Genomic DNA, 17,822 nt, shown 5'->3' with positions numbered 1-17,822 from the left:
AACACCTTCATCGCCAAAAACGAGACCAAGCGTCTCAGCTGCACGTTCGCGGGTCTGCCCCTTCCAGTGGTCACGTGGTATGTCGGAGACGAGCCAATCACACACAAGATGGGGCGTGACGTCATCCTATCTCAGCGCATGATGAAGAGTTCTCTAAAGGTGGGGGGATATAACTAGACCCTTAAAAAGAGGTAGTTGCGAGAGGTGTTTTTTCTTAGATGTGTACCCCAAATGTCTTTGTCACCATATGGTCGTACTTGTAGGAACAGTTCGAGGACTCGTACGGGGTGGGGGAGGGGGCTCAGCCGTTTTCATAAGTGACACAACTCATGACATGCATATGTTGATTCGTTTTCAGGTTGGCTTTTCCACTAAAAAGCGAACTATTGGCCTATACACTTGTGAGGCGAAAAATCGCCATGGCAGTGCGTATGGGATACGCCATCTCTCAAAGGCCGGTAAGATGACCTCAGCATGATGTTCGCCCAGTCACCATTAGGCCTCGTAGACTGTTCGCCTCTGTACCCATACCTCGCCATTCAATAACTTTCACGGCTCCCACTCCAATACTCGGACTCAGGGGCGTTGCTGGGGAGGGGGAAATGCTCCCCAAGGATCACAACAAAAAACGAGTTTTTCATTAAGATTTCAAGACTGACATAATAGCCCAACCAAAAAGGCTACGGGCCTGAGGCTACGAGTGAATTTTAGTTGAAGTATTTCCTCTTCAGAGTTTCCCAACCCACCCATTGACATCATAACCGAGTCTGTGGCGTCGCATTCTATCCACCTCCTCATCTTTCCTTCGCTGAACTACAACGGAGAGCTGGCGCTTGGGATGGACGTCACCGTCACAGTCCTTGCCAGGACGCAATTCAGATGGGCAGACCACCATGAAGGTAGGTCCTGTAGGCAGAGTCTTTCAATAAATTCATTGAAAATCTCTGCTGAAAAATAGTCCCTTCAGATATTTAACTGCTCACCTATGACCTGAGCTGCATTTTCATCTTCTATTCTATGTTTTAGCCGAATACATCACAATTTCAAAAACAGAGGACGAGGTGTACGTCAACGTTACCAACCTTATCCCTGATACCACGTATCTTGTTGGAATCAGATCAGTGAACGAGGCTGGATTTTCAAGTTGGAAGAATGTTACTATCATGACGAAAGGTGAGTTTAACTGCAGTTCATGAATAAGAAAAGGGAGCAAGTAAGGAAAAGAGAAAAGGCAGAAGTAGGCCTACGATTTGCTAAAAATAATCTCCTTTCCTCAAGTCTATGTGTCTTACTTGGCCAACACTAGGTCTGTAAGTCACAGCTACGAACACCATGTTCTGGAGTGGTGCCTACCAATCAATACAAAGAGTTGCAGTTGCTGATGGCGATGACTCGGATTTATGCATCTGTGGTGATGACCAGCCATGAAGTTCATGCAGAGATGTAAGCTGATGACTGCTTCATTGTAAATCGCGAACGTTTTTCATTCTTGATTTGTCTGATTGAGAACTGTACCTTTTAGGCCCAGGTGCCCAAGCCTTACCCCGACATGCCTCACTCCGATCGTCAGTAGCAGACGACCATCTCAACAAGATGATGAGCTACACGCGCAAGACAACCATCATTGTTTCTGTTGCAACCACGTGCGTCGCCGTCACCATTATGGTCTGCGGAGCAGCAGCACTTTTCATGAGATCGGAAAAACAAGATAGACGGAAACAAGGTGACGCCACCAGAGGTGTTTACGTCATCGATGCAGAACAGGAAGCAGACGATTTTGAGAGTTTGCTGGGAAGTCCGAAAGGATTGGTTAATGGTGACGTCAGACATACCGGTGCCAATCGAAATCTCGATCCGGACGAATGCTGTCGGCATTTATTGCGCCCCTTGGAACCCATTGACGAAGATATACAGGACGACCTCCACCAGATTGAGGAAATGGTTCAAGATGCCGATTGTGATGACGTCATGGGGGGATGATGAGGAAGTGAATGAATGTGATGACCACCCGCGGATGGTCATTGAAAATGGTACTGCTAAGCCCATTTAGAATCAATTGAAGATATGAATATTGTAAAACAGTTATACCCATTAGCAATGTTTTAGATGTGTTACTGTCTTTAAAACTTACCTTACTTTGACCACACTTCTGCACAGTATGCGCCAACCCCAGCTGGATGACGGCAATGTGTAACCCGATTTATTATTCAAATAGCTCAGTTCATTTAAATTTACATGTATTCGTCAAAATATCAAAATTTTTAGAATTCAATGTTTTAATAAATCTAACAAACGATAAAAGACAACAACACGTGTTCATAATTGTCTGTGTTTAACACTCAAGTAGGTGTACGTTTTTCAATGTTAAAAGTATTGTTACTCCATCCGCCGTCTGCGCTTAGAGCCAAGACCAGACTCTACTGATGGGAGTGACAAGATAATACTGCAGGATCTGACAATCTCACTTTTCATCCGGCATAAAAATAAGGGGTATCTTATCATTTGACCCATCCCAAACCATTTCACAATAGTTATGCTGTGGATCCTGGAAGAGGTTCAACCTCCCGATCTCATCGTCCAATTTCGTGATCTCGCGGCAATCACCAGCGCCATCCATTGGTGGACTGATTGGGGGCAGACCAGATTGGCTTGAATGCGCCACCTGGTGTTGTCCAAATTCAGCATCGTTCGGCATCGCTAGGTGGTGTTCCCCATCAACATCTGTACCATCTCCATCCAAGATGATTCCGATGGTTTCTAGTTTCTTTTGTATGGGAGCAGGCAGACTTAGATCGCCAGAGTGTGGGATCGAATACGTGATGGGGACAAGTCCCACGACCCGGTCACTCTCCCGTACGGAATCCAACAAGCCAACAGAGTCGCTATCAGGCATGTGGATCAGAGTCTCGTTACCGTTGACGACAGATTCGGAAACATTCGGATGAAACAAGCAGGTCCCAACTTCCGCGACGATTAAGGGGTCTGGGACCTGTCCATCCTCGGTCTTCAAGTCGTAATTCCATTCACTAGTTCTATACTTCCACTTCTCGTCCTCAAGAGTCAACGTACCCTGACCTTGTAGGCCCTTAGACTTTACTTGCAGGGACACGTCTTTGGTGAGTTCCGATTGTGAGTTAGAATCCTTCAATCTGGTAGCAAACGTCACTGCTTTTACATCCTTTTCATCAGGTGACGAAGTGACGTCATTGCAAATATTGAAAGTTGTTTCTTGCTGCTCATAGATGTCGCCTGGATCGAGCTTGCAAAATCTCGTCTGGTCGAGATCTCGGAAGTATTGGAATCTTTCGCCGACGGACATGTTGTTTTCCATCTGGGTGACCAGGTACTCGATGAGGTCCACTCTTGTGGTGATAGCAAGAACTGCAAAGAAGAAATTACTTCGTGGTGTATTCATTCGGATTCTTTGCTTACTGCAGAAAAGGTACGGACAACTAGATGGATGATGCAAAATTGAAACCTATATACCATCTTCTTCAGCCTTGTAGCAAAATAATGTTCCAATCGTCAACGACCCGGTCACAACTACAGATATTGCTTGACTGTGGCTTGGTGTTTAAAGCTATTTGCATACATCCCACAAAATGCAATTATACAATCTGAGCAATTCAAAACTAGATTTACAAAATGACTGTCATAAGATTGGTCGAAGTTAGCGGATCCCAAGGGCCTTCCAGCTTCCAAGGAGCGGAAGCGACGTTCTTGTTAGGGTCAGGTTTACTCCTGAAAAGAAGGATCGTTTCTCTTACTACAATCTGCTCCGCATCAAAACTCACCCGTCTCGTCGACATTCTTTAGCATCGACTTCAGGTTGTTGTCCGTGATCATTATCGACCTCTTCCTTCCCATGATTTCAACAGGGCGATCTAAATAGTAGAGGAAATTTGAATGACTATCTGATGAGAACAATCGGGAGAGGACGTACATTTGGTCCAAAATGAACGATTTGTTCGCATGTCAAACAGCCTGTGGACATCATGCTTAATTTAATTTGCGTGAGGCTGTGTATTCATAGGCTGTCTCCTTGTAAACCTATGAACTTGTCCCGCTGTTTCCAAAACCCTTACAGTTATTACGTACCCTGAGGCTCCTTCTCTTCCTTCTTTCTCTCTGGGATCGCCGAAGTCAACCGCCCCTCAAAGATCCCCCACAGTAACTTGATCCTCTCTCTCATATGCTCAACAAGCTCTTTATCATACTTATAGAGATCCTCATTTGCCAACACCATGGAGTAAGTGTCATTTAAAAGCGAAATAAATAGACTCAGCAGACCTATTTTGACGATGACGTTAAACGTGGTGTAGAAAGTCCTCGAAAGGTACAGCACGTTGTGGTCGTCTTCGAAGATATCGTTGAATGTGAGAGGGCCGAGAGACATCCCGAAGAGGACCTCCAATGACCGCCAGCAGTCTCGGAACATGCCGTACATGTGACCGAAGAACATGTGACCTGTGAAGAGGAAGCAAACTATTTCGAAAAAAATATTCGGCAGATTCACCGGGGGTCGAACCCGTGACCAGCCGATCCACAGTCAAACACCTTCAGCGCTGAACCGTCAAGGCTTTCATGATGAAATGGAGATTTTATTCGCCTCTTATATGCGGTATGCAAACGAGCGCGCCACAATAGTGACAAGGTCGCGCAGGTGGCAAAGTGATTAGCCGAAATAGTTCCAAGTAATCGTATATTTCGATAGTTGTACAGATTTTTCTCAACATATCGTATGTATATACCTCAGTGATATAAAAGATTATCTTTGCAGTTGATTTAACGTTTGAATGACCTTTTTTTAAAAGTTTTTCAAAATCGAGGCCAGCAGGGTCAGACACAATCATTTGTTGTTTTGAAAGACTCCGGCAGGGTCAAAAGAAATAGTTGTTGGCGCTGATGATGTTAGCAATATGGCGAATTTCCGCCCCACCCGTGAGATTTGCTCTCGTCACGTCATGAGCACATTGAACTGCTAGTGAACCGTGCTCAATATGTACCGGCTACCGCTCTCTCCATCATCAACGACGATATATGTCGGTGCCGGCCGTGCGAGGTGGTTTCAATGAAAAAGACGCACGCCACTGCCGTACCCGTACCTGAGAAAACTTGCCGTTTTAGGCAGATTTGCGATGATTGAAACAACACATCTACTTCATAATAATCATGTACTCGAACGCCCGGAATCAGTATGTGCTGGAGTTTGAAAAGTTTGGGTGCGGGGTATGATAATGATGATAATGAAAATGTTTACATCTGTACATGGATGATCAGATAACAAGACATTTCGTGTCTGTGTGTTTGCCCTCATTGTTGGGAACAGGGAAAGACAGATTGATACTTTTTTCTGTGTTGAAAATCATGGTCTCTTTAGCTGTTCATTGTATGGAAGCACTGGAACATGGGGAACAGCCAAACACGTTACGCTGGGTCCATTTAACGAACGAGCAATGAGAAGGAAACATGTAGGGAGAAGGAGGAGTTTCAAACTAGGTCTAGACGCAATGTAGAAGTTGACCTTAGCCGGAGGCGGTTTACTGTAATTTCCAACGAACCTGCAGTAAGATAGGCCATCAAGACGATCGCAAACAGCATGTTAAATGAGGCCACGTCAAATGCCGATATCTTCAGTGTAGCAGACAACATGGCGATGTGGCGGTTGAACCCTAGGAATTTGAACAGCCTCATGATGCTGATGAAGGCTTCCAGAGAGAGGAAGAGGACTGTGGCTTTCACCCAGCTAATCACGTAGTCGAAAATAACGAACTTTCCTGAAATTGAAATGAAATTTCTGAAACTTCGTTGCTGTGCCAATAGACCAATCATGATTTGGTTCGAGATATTATGACACTAACCTTGGTTGTTCTTTAGTTCTTCAACTGCATGTATTGTCATCGAGATCCGTATCGAAAATGTTACTAGGATCATGATGGCACAGAACAGATTAGTCAACTCAACCACATTCCAAAAGTTCTTGAAAAACTTCCCCCGATGCTTGCAAATCCCGATGACAGTCTGTGCACAGGTTGCCATAACAACAACGAGCCAAATGCTCTGGATCATCATCAGAACGAGGCCAATACCGCCAACATAGTTATACAGACGATAGGTCTCTACGCCTTGCTGGATGATGAATATCCCACCAGTCTCTGGTACTTCAGCAATGATCTTAACTGAACTGAATAAATTCGTAAAACCGTTAAAAAGCGTAAACTCGATTATGACGAATCGAGTGAGTTCATCCAACCAGTTTGTCTGAAACAGACGATTAAAGATGGCGGCTGCGTCTGCGTAGTCCGTCCCCAATGTGATAGCGTAACCTCCTCCATCGTATTCGTAGATTTCACCTGCTACCGGAAGTGCTCGCAATTCTTCGGGGCTGCGGTAATGAAATGCACGGACGAATGGGTCGGACTTCTCAGTTTTCTTGTGAAGATCTGCAGAAACGTTTACCCAATTAGGGAGATACGAAGCCTTGTCTTCGGAATCTTTGCTGTAGCCTGGGTTACAACGAGTAAGTCTCCTCAATTCTCTCATGGGAGCTCTGCAGGAACCTGAAAAGGTGTTGAAGAAGTTATTTTGTACACATGTATTTTGTACCAACTAAGGTCACCAAAAAACGATTATATATCATCCAACTTACCCTCTTTGACCCTCTTCTGTCTTATTCTGGAAGGTCCTAAACGCAAATGTTGGTGTCCTGTTACAAAGTCCAGGGCGGTGCCATTCAGTTCTTCGTTATTGTATCCAACAGTCGGGTAGATATTCGGCAGAATCTTCTTGTGGACCCAGTCCCAGTATTCGTCAAAGGTCTTCATTTTACACAGCTGTAGAAGAAAGGAACATATCACCTGCACTTTATGACTCCATCCATATGTACACCAGCCTCTGAGTAAGAGAGCTGGTCATCAAGTACATGTACATCGGGCTGGTCATCCAGTACATCGGGCGTCATTGCCGAGAAGAAAAGCTGAGGTGGTTCGGCCACGTTATGAGAGCCAAGGGAACACTAACGAATACAATCTTGCCTGACACGCCCAACGAATTAGTCAAGACAATTTGGATTGACGAAGTGAAGGACTTGACTGAAAGAAAAAAAGACCAGTGACCTGATCCACTTCGGTGTGACATGTGGACAACTAGACCCGTGTGCCGCATCGTCAACAGCTTGGTAGTGTCCAAATGGCGGTACAACACCCTGCAGCTTACCTCAGGTGGAGGAGAAAGGCCAAAAAGCTCCTTCAAAGCCTTGTTTTGCCAATATGTCAACGAGTCACGTGACTCGGAGCAGATGACCAGTAGGAGGAAGAGGTACATGACAAACAGTGTAAGTTCCCGGATGGTGCTTGAGAGTCGTTTCTGGTTTTCTCTTTCGCGCTTCATCCGTTTCGCCTGGGCGCTGTTTTTGTCCAAGATACCTGAAAATGGAGAAACACCATTAAGCATTGTGCAGGTTACTAACGACGAGGGAAATTGATAACGTCCCAGTAATGTGATTTGAGATAAATGAATCATACCGCAGGCAGTGCAGTGAATGAAAGAACTTAATCATTCTTACCATCAACGATGTCAGCGTGGGACACCTTGTTTGAGTTTTTCAACCCGTCGACTATCTTCCGCATAAACAGATACGTCAGTAACAACTAAAAAGACAAGAACATTTACATGTCAAGAAATTGACATTGCCTTTCTTTGCTCTCGCCTTCAGGCCTACTCGACCCCTATGAAAGTGGTTTCGTGGGGTCGGTGTTCGTAAGATTTGCCCTGATGACTCTTCAATACCACAATAGAACGAGCGAGCGAGCGGGCTTTGTTTAGAGACAACAGGCCGTGTATTTCGCTGCTGAATCATCTGAAAGGAAGATTGTCCCCTTCTTCTCCATACAGACTCTTATTATGTTTACTCTGCTCAGACACACACCGTCTATCTTCCGGTATCTTAATCTTACAATTAATCATCATTCACAACGTCAAACAGTTCCAGACTTACCGCAACTGGATCCATGAGGAATACAATCTGAAATATCGACAAGCAGAATGTCTTCAACCACTCGTTGGCTTTCTCCGGGCCCCACTGCATACTGTAGAGGAAGGTGAAGAACAAGGAGAGGAAGAGCGTCACAAAGACCAAGAACCAGGCAATGAAGGCACACCATCTTGGCAACAGGTGCGCGTCACGTGCCTGGAACGGAAATAACGTCATTAGAGGCAGTTGGAATACGGTGAAGTCCCTTCACAGACTATAGTTTTATACGTTGAGACAACTTCCGCGTTCATCGACAGGTTTCATTGAATTCTGTCAGAAACCCAAACTATTTCTATGTTTCATTAGATAAACCTTCCAATTCTCAAAAGAGATTGTTTCGTAACTCTACCTCCAGTTGGCTTCTCCTCTTCATTTTCCATCTCTTCGTCCTACGAAATATTTCTGCGATGACCATCATCGGCGGGTATACCATGATCACGGAGAGGAACCCTGTGTACAACTCATGCCATTTCACTGTCATAGGGCCCAGCTGGATCTGAAAAGGTCATGTATACAATATGGAAACACTTGGATACGGGTTGAACGTACCAGGCAAGCCCAAGTTCCTGCTGATTATCTGACGAATTCGGAGCGGATACATTATGAACGGATGAATTGCTCAAAGGTCGCTTACCTCAAAATTGACATTAGCGCCCTCTACTGAGTCAGTTTTGAACCACATGGCATTGGCTACCATGACCATAGCCAACATACAGAAGAAGACTGAGAGACGCTGGGTGCGCGTGTAGTCGCTTTGGCCAGTCTTACGGAACAGGGAGAGTACCACGTGGTTGTCCATTGCTCCATTTACTTTTGACCTGGAAGAGGATAATATTACAGAGGAAAAAGGGGTACAAGATAATATACACAGACCATATGATAATTGTATTGTGGCCAATTGTACTACTCCACCTACAATATGTACTAGAATAAGCAAAGCAGTGATGGTGTAGGTGAACTGCCAACAGAGGACGTCTGAACAAGATTGCATCACCAGCTCTGTTGGTAACAAAGACTAGCTGATGCATCCCGAAAAGACTATATTTCAACAACTTCGAACACAATTATTCGAAGGAAACTAAGCTAAATGTGTTACCTGTGAATGAACGCCAAGTATTTCTTATCGTGACTAATCTCAGGCAGTGTTCGGGACGTCTTGTGGTCGTCTCGACGCTTGTCGAACCATTGGTTGCACATGAAGGTGAAGCTGAAAGGAAGATCACATGGAGACGCGTGTCCTAGGTTTCTTTGCGATGGAACTTGCCCAATCCAAGGCCAAGACTCGACGATCTTGCCCTGTATTTTGAAGATGTACAACCATCTCATTTCAAAAGGACTCTGAATTCAACATTTGCCCATGAACAGTTTCAACATTTCGCTTCAATCAATTGCTTACCGGCCAGTAGTCTTCAGATTGTGTAGATACAAAACGTCCGGTTGGTTCTACAAGCTAAATAGTCCCCCTAAAATCGGTTCACAAGCAACGAAATTCATCCTGAGGAAACCGCTGAAACATTACCCCTCATTTGCTTAAGTTCTGTCACAACAGCAGTTTGTGTGCAAGGCTGGAGAAGCGATCAGCAGCCCCTGATTTCCATGAAGATTCAAAGCATCGGTCAACCACTATCATTTTCTCTGCGAAGTTCAAGGAATAAAAACCTACATTCTTTCCATGTGTACCTCCTCGACATTAACTTTCTCCAGGAACCAGCCCGGGTCGGGATTTCGACCCCGCTCTTCAATCCATATGCGCATCCGAATTAATCTTCCCAGTGGGGCCTGTGTCGTTAGAACGAAGTTGCTGACCGACCCAGTGGCAAAATTCTGGAAAAAAACAGACTCTGATAACAGCCATTCTCCCATAGACCTTTGTCTCGTTTCAGAAATAGTCTCAATCACTTTGATTGACTGTGTTTTGGGAATAACACAAAGGCCTGCTATGGGGGGATGGAAAGCAACTTACTTCAAATTCTTCGTCGCAAAAAGGTTCTGACCGGGCTATCAATTGTCAATTGCATTTAGAATTCATTGCTATGTATGTTGCCTTGGCTTGAAAAAAGTAACGGGGTCGGTATCGCCGTTCACCTGTCAACGCTCGGTCACTTTTCCAGCATGTCTTGTCCCTACCTCTCTAAATCCATCCGACATGATACGATGTCCAGTCGATCCCCATTCACCAATCAGCTCGAAGTGTATCCGTGACGTAGTTCCGGCTCCGGTTTTGACGCCCGTGAATGCTGTCATGGTGTATGTGTACACGTGTTGTGAGTCGTTGTCAGCCAGGGGCTCAAACTGGAACTGTAAAAACAAAAAGGCATGCCTGATACACTGTCTGGCACGTCATAAAATCAATCATTTTAAACCTTTTTTGGAACTATTTCCATGTTTAGCTTAAACATTGGAAAATAGAACAAAAAACCTCACCAGAATATCGTCTTTTCTGTCTTTCCTGTGCATGATAATCCCGCAGAAGATAAAGCAGCCGACCATGATGCAGATGGAGAGAAGAACCGTGAAGTTTTCCGCGAGTTTGGCGCCAAAGTTGTCAAAGACTGCGCTGAAGTCTATCGTGTTCGGAGGGACGAAGATGTTAGCGCTGAAGCAGCCGAAGAAGTTGCTCTTGAACTTCACGTTTTTGATGGATGAATCTCGCGAGACCTCAAGCTGAAATGTAAAACGAAAGACTTGCTATCGCACGAAAAGCTTCCTAACGAATACATGTACATGTACTTTCGGTTTTGCCCGAGAGCCACGAGATTGAGCCGAGAAAAGATAACAAATACATGTTAGAGATACGCCAAGTCGTGACCGATCAATGAAAGAACCTGGCCAACCATCGCCCGCAACATACCAACCATGGGCATCACATAAGCAAGGGGGTCATACAGCACACTTACCCCGTCGGGGACCTCTATCCACTCATTGGTGACAGGGTCCAGCATTTTGGGGATGAACGCCACTGCGCCGAGACCAACAGAACTTCCAACATCTGTATCATTTTCAATCGACCTTTTGTGGCGCCTCTTGATTATATGTGATGAATTCGTCCCCGGGAATAGTGTCAGTGACATAATGGCATTAAATGGCGCTGATACTGCTTGCTTTCCTGGTACCATAACGATCAAATTGCTTGCGCCATCTTGAAAGTAGGCATTTACATTTATAACGTTTAGCTCCCCTCTGCCTGTTTGTTCCACGGTTTTGTTAGCGAAAATGGTAAATTCTGCTCCCGCAGTTTCGTTGATGTTGACCTTTAACCTATAATCGGATATGACATCATCAGGAAGTTGAAAGAATGCCTGCACCGTGCATCCTCTGGTCACAATCGTTACATTCTGTGTGATGCTTTTCCCAGGAGTCAAGGTCATTTTGTTTGCAATGACGTCATCCTCTTTGGGTCCACCAGTGTTAGGAAGGCCAAGGTCAAATGCAACGTCCTTGACATCTTCAACCTTGGCGCCGCTTTCCTGTTCTATTTGTAGCTTGACAACGGGACATTCCACCTCTAGCTCTTCTGTCTCGTTGCCTTTTTTCAGTTTTGTGGAATCGAATGATGCAAACTGCAGAAAGAAACAGAAGCAAGTATTCTAGGAGCGTTCATTTATAACATTTTGTCCAATAGAAAGTCATAAGAAAAAGTTGACTTCAAACTGACCTTAAGTTTGACGGCACCCTCCGTCGCATCAAAAATATTGTTCATAAAATCTGCCCCAAACGAAAGGGACATCATCTTAGTTTCGACCGTTTGTCTTGTGGAGTTGTCTCCGAACTGGGCCATTCCAATCTGGCAGCCATCCATTTCTAAGACTACATACTTCCGGTTGAGGCTATCCAAACTTTTGAAAAGGTCGTCGGTTTTTGATGAAACGTCTGCGAGCGACAGGCTCTGAAAATGAGAAAATACGTTCTGTACGGCAAAAAGGGATAAAGGCTATAATGTCTGGTGTTGGATGAATGTTCTTTCCTGGTATGTTAGGGTATAAATCGTATTTTGTGGTCAATAATCTTGCTATGGGTTCCCTCCTTCTCCACACAGGTGCCCTTTTTCATACCTTTTCTCACTTGGTCGTTTGCCCCGGCAGATTCTAATTTCGTGTAGGCCTTTATAGAAGACGCCTTGCAAGAACTGCGATTTTCACAATCAGATAAACGTGTTCATATTTGACTTTTCCCAAAGGCAAACTCTTGTAACAAATTGTGCATTGCCAAAGAAAACATCAAAATGAATGTGAACAACAGTGTACCTCATTATCTGATCCAAATAAATCAGCCATCGCCGATTTGAAATTATCCTCTGGATCTGAAAATATGGTAAGAAATGTAAGAATTGGTGCTTCCACATGTTGCTATTTGACCGACTCTCTCCACAGACGTCGTATTTGATTCGAAAATAATACAACATGAGCAGAAAAGCTGAACTTTTGTAAATTGATTTACATCCAAGTGCTTCGACAGGAAGTCGACTGGTGTATTCAAAGAAACGACGTCTTCTTCTTCGATCGGAATTTTTGAGATACGAGCTGACAGTCAGTCCGTTTTGGTAACGAAGACGGCTGTCCTCGAGAGTTTTCAGTGCCATATCGCCTCAGAGTTTGTGTCATGAAACCTCACAGTGGTACAAGCGTTGTCTTGACTAGTGCCATACCTACCAACACAAGACTTCTCTTCACAAACTTCGCTTTCAGTATCTTTGCCTCTGCAACCTCGACCGCCATATTGTGGTGCAGGGTCGGAGCAGAGGCGTTGGTGGGTTCTGATGCCGCTGTCACACGCTACTGAGCAGTTGCTCCAAGGACCCCAAGCACTCCATGAACCATGCACTGGACACGGCTTCCTCATACAAAGGGCTTTCTCCATCACGTCACCAAGGCACGAGTCGCCTCCGAATGACGGGCGCGGAGAAGAACATGCTCGAGTCCGTGTTTTGCTACTGTCAGCCCCGCAGGAGGTTGTGCAGGGACTCCATGGATTCCATGATGACCATTGGCCATGAACTGGAAGACAGAGCAATCAGCTTTATCATGTCAAGCCTTGGTGCGTTTGTGATCAACTTTGTTCAAGAAGAAGTTTCAAACGCTTTACTTCAAACTTTGTGAATGAAAAATTTTACCTGGGCAATTCTTTATCTTGCAATCCTCTCTTTCCATGCTTTCTCCACTGCAAAAATTGCCTCCATGTGCTGGTTCAGGGCTATCGCAGAGGCGCGTCCTACTACGTGAGCCAGGGCCGCAGGTCACTGAACAGGAGTTCCAGGGATTCCAAGGTCCCCAAGAGCCATGGACTAAAAAGAACATTAGAAATAATGGTACTTTAAAGATAGAAATTTATATATGCATATGCTACTTTCCATTGATACTAAAATCGACTGGGATCGCACTTGCATCTTCCTAAAAATCAAGAAAATTCGATAAATTGACAAACGTGTGGTCACCTGGGCAAGGTCTTAGGAAGCATTCTCTTATCTCCTGATTATCTCCAGCGCATGGTCGACCGCCGTGCTTCGGTGCTGGAGAATCGCAGAGTCTGCGGCGGCGGCTCGCCCCCTTCCCACAGTGTTCATCGCACTGATCCCAAGGACTCCACGGCCCCCAAAAACCATGAACTGAAATTGAAGATGCGTGTTGAAGATGGTAGCAAAGTGCCATTGTTGTGAAAACTTAGTTACCAGGAGTAATGGATACATGTAGTTGACGACGACGTAGCCTTCTTCAGGTCTGGTGATTACATGGCCGATAAATCAGGGTAGAGCATGAACCTGGCTGTCCGAAGGCTTTTTCATTAGCTTCGTTTTGCCCATTCTCTCGAAACGGGAAAACTAAAACTTGATTAGTATAAGTCCAGTGCAATTGCGAGGAATGTCAACCAAGTTAAGCACTATTGGGATTTGAGATTTTATACAGAGTGGAATAGGTCTACCTGGACAGGGCTTCAATGGACACTCTCTCTTCTCTTCTCGATCACCAGGGCAATCAAGGCCGCCATGCGCTTGCTCTGGCGAGTCACATGACCTGGACCGTGATGTTCTACCCATCTCACAGTTCCCGGCGCACTGAGACCAGTCGTTCCACGAACTCCATCCTCCATTGACTAAAAGATTAAAAAAGATCGCGAATAACATTAAGTGTGTGACAAGCACCCGATATACACACCACAAAAACCACCGTTGCCGAAGGACTTGTAATTTCCATTTTCTCTTAGATTCTCAACTCTTGCACACGAACTTTGCTTCTGGGACTCTAGAGACAATATTCAATGAACGATGCTATATCTGCTGATCTGTCTTCCACAAATTTTCCGCAATGCAAGCAACCCAGATATGTGAACCACCGTCGCCGACAGGCTTAAAAGTTTCAAAGTTTTGTGCTTCAGATTGAATAATGGGCACACAGAAGGAGAAGGAATTGCTTGTAATCAACTATAACGAGGAGCACGGCTCTTAATACACTCATAGGAGCCGCGGTGTCAGTCAAACGAATCCATCCATGAGCTTCCTCCTTCGAGAACTGGATGACCACTAGGCCTACACGTTGGTTTCAACTGCTGTGTAAGAATTTGTAATCTATGGAATGTCCAAAAAGAGCCTAAGAAATAATGGAGTATCACTCACCTGGGCACTGTACCCGCGAATCACAGCGTTCCGTCTGTATCGCTGACCCCTCACAGCTACGCCCGTTATGCCGAGGAGCGGGATTATCACAGTCACGTGATCGCATCCTCGTCCCTATACTGCATGTGACTGAACATGTGCTCCATGCTTGCCATTCACCCCAGTTTCCGTTGACTGAAAAATAGGATGTTAGCGTTCACATATTTCTAAAGATGACACACTGTATATGGAGTTTCAATCCAGACCAGCAGGCGTTTTGTGTCTTCTATCAGCCGGTCCAGTTCTATTGATGGTCTCTGATCAACAAGCGTATATATATAAATGGAGGCTCTAGTTGGACCGAACCGGATTTAGGGAAACAAATACGCCAGTGACTGATATGACGTTCGAATAAAACAAGTAATGAGTTTGATTTTCTTGTTGATCACGACTACAAAATGATTCTACGAACACGTACTTGGACACTCTATGGGTGACTTGCAAGGCTTCGCGGACTCTTCGCTTCCTTTGCATGTAGCGCCGCCACGTGCTGGAGCAGGGCTATCACATGACCGTGACCGCGACTGGAACCCGTTGCCGCACGTGACCGAACAATGCTGCCATAGTGACCACGCTGACCAACCACCGGTCACTGAAAAAACCCTCAAATTCTTAGCCAAACATATACCACTCTGTCACCACTCTGTCGTTTTAGTTGGAAACCAGTTTAATATGGTAACATACAAAGATGCCAATTTCGTTTCAGCTACATATGGTTTTTTCATATGCGTGATACATGCATTTCGGCTATGTACTAAGATGCTAGGTATTAAAGGAGCAGTAATGGCGTCTCGGTTATCTCGAGATACTGCTCGTTCAAACCCGCCAGTGATATTATTCTGGACTACCTGGGCAGGGATCTGTGCTGCACTCCACGCCTTCCGTGTCTGTTCCATTGCAGTCTTCGCCGCTTGGCGTGGGCCTAGGATTGTCGCATCTCCGCACCCGCGTGCTTTTCCCTCGTCCGCAGGACTGGGAACAAGCGCTCCAAGGGGCCCACATACTCCAGAAACCATTCACTGAAATATCGTTATGCCTCCGAGGTAAAAACAGCACAGGTTGAGAACGTAAACAACTTTGAAAAGTAATAGTCTCGTGAGCTGTCAATTGTATGGAATGACGGAGATATAGGGACCACAAAAAACATTACACCGGTACGGCGTTGCAACGTAAATTCAGCTTTTCGTTGCGGCTGCAAAATTCAAAACTCAACAACAATAGGCACACTTACTACCTATCATAACTGTCGGCGCAATTTGTGCATAGACGGGGTAACTTTATACCTGGTAAATCGATGGTGACTTCCGTCTGTGTTGATTTTGACAGCAGCCAACTGCTCGAGTTGGTAGTAATGACGTCATCTCTGAAGTGATCAATAATGGACACCTGAAAATAAAGACGGAAACACAGAGAAATTAGACAACAGACTAACTTTTCACTTTGATATCTGATGGACAACGCTTTGTAAGTTGTCATACCCAGTCGGCGTTCCCCGCTCGGGTGTGTTCCCAGTGCGTCGCCCGTCCCATTTGAAAGTTTGATTTCGTCTATAGCAACCTACCGAAGAGAGATTCCATTCCCTGTCGGGTGGGGTCTTCGCAAGCCCGACAACCACCTTCTCAATGACCCCATAGTCGGTTGTGAACACACTGAACTTGTCAATACTGAAATTAAAGAATGTTGTTTCACGATATCAAAACGTATCCTGAGAGAACTGTCCCGAGGCTTCAAAATCTTTGGGAATGTACGTTCACGTTTACGTTAGTTTCTTGGATCCTAACCACCCTATTACCTAATAGTATCTTGTGTCACCATAAATTGATGAATCTCTAAATGGAAAACTTTTTAGGATCGGTTCGTTCTTTCAATCAATTAACCTACCGTTGAGCAATATATTTCATCAATGTTATTATTTGAAAAGCGTATTTTTGTCAAAATCGAATCTTACCTCCCTGGTTTGAAACTCAAACTCTTGTCCTTGACCTTCAGAATCTTGATGTTAGACCTCGAGTAGTAGGCGATGATTTGGGCATAGACATCCTCGTCTGTGCCAGAGTCACCAGTCTTGAAAACCAGGTTGTAGTAGGCTGAAGAATATGGCAAGCTTTGGAGGGACTATGTTTGGGCATTGAGACTTATGTAATACAGAGAAATGAGTGCAGTAGTAATAGGCCACGGTAATCACTTCTTAACACACTGGTACCCGTCGGAGAGTATATTTTCAAAAACATGTTTCAAAATAGCGGTATGTCAGAAAGGCTAGCCATCGTGAATTGAAGTCCAGTCCTTCAACCGTCTGAAGTAGCTGCGCTACGGATCTCGCACTAAATATTTTAACGGTAATAGTCAAGTAACTTCCCTTTGTTGGTGCAATGTATTACGCCAGGAAGCTGAGTAAATGTTGTTTCATTCCGATACTTTATCTCAACCGTTCGTCGAGGACAAGCAGCTGTACAACCCACCCAGCGTGTGAATCATGGCAAAGGATATCCTGTTGTGGATCAATTTATACCGCTTTTCCAAGTGTTTGATACCTCCATGCATTGTTACATGTCACGGGCTGGCCGCCTACTTGAAACTGACAGTGTTTGAGGAAATGTCAAATATATTGCAAACACTTTTAAAGTTCTGAAGTGAAAAGTCATTAAAACTGACTAACAAGTGTTGGAAGAGACTACGGGCATGCTGTTATCACAGATGGGTATTCCATAGAACGAGTCCGTGGAGTTGGAGGGGACTCTGTCTCTGTGAGCTTCCAAGCCACTGGAGACAAAAAAGAAGCCAATGTCTCGGTGAAGTCAACATGGCGTTGGCATGCATTGCATTCTGGTCGTGAACTAAATCATTGATGATACCTATAACTGAGAACATGATATTTGAACAACTTACCTCCCAATCCCGGAGCTCTGCTAACAATCAAAATCCAAGGCAAGATGAAGTCGTGAAAAAGCCTGTAAAGCTCCATATCATCAGGCCTGGTTCCGATCCAGAATCCTAAACCAACGAACGGAATAAATAATCCAGCATTGTAGAGGTCTCGCTTATAAATTTCTCCTTCCTTGGTGTTCTCAATCTCAGAAGGACGGTCCTGTTCTGGTGACGAACGCCGTCCCCTGTAGTAATTCGTCCTGGTCACCGTGAAGT

The 17,822-nt window shown here is 44.9% G+C and overlaps 1 protein-coding gene across 1 annotated transcript; it reads right to left on the bottom strand.

The window, feature by feature from the left end:
* Positions 1–2,461: 2,461 nt before the first annotated feature.
* LOC135502241 (polycystin-1-like protein 2) lies at positions 2,462–17,222 on the bottom strand. The gene is made up of 22 exons (XM_064794900.1): positions 17,141–17,222; positions 16,627–16,765; positions 16,240–16,342; positions 15,962–16,064; positions 14,640–14,813; positions 12,277–12,332; positions 11,688–11,918; positions 10,930–11,592; positions 10,457–10,696; positions 10,160–10,330; positions 9,696–9,856; positions 9,129–9,239; positions 8,667–8,850; positions 7,997–8,188; positions 7,565–7,649; positions 7,216–7,424; positions 6,650–6,833; positions 5,862–6,560; positions 5,562–5,777; positions 4,099–4,467; positions 3,795–3,884; positions 2,462–3,381 (listed from the first exon to the last, which is right to left on the bottom strand). Exons 1-22 carry the CDS (start codon positions 17,220–17,222, stop codon positions 2,462–2,464), a joined length of 5,382 nt encoding a protein of 1,793 aa, XP_064650970.1.
* Between the last annotated feature and the right edge of the window lie 600 nt (positions 17,223–17,822).

The sequence above is a fragment of the Lineus longissimus genome, chromosome 18 (assembly GCF_910592395.1).
Source record: "Lineus longissimus chromosome 18, tnLinLong1.2, whole genome shotgun sequence".
NCBI lineage: Eukaryota > Metazoa > Nemertea > Pilidiophora > Heteronemertea > Lineidae > Lineus > Lineus longissimus.
Note: the sequence above shows the minus strand (reverse complement) of the source record. Positions and strands in the feature narration are given on the sequence as shown.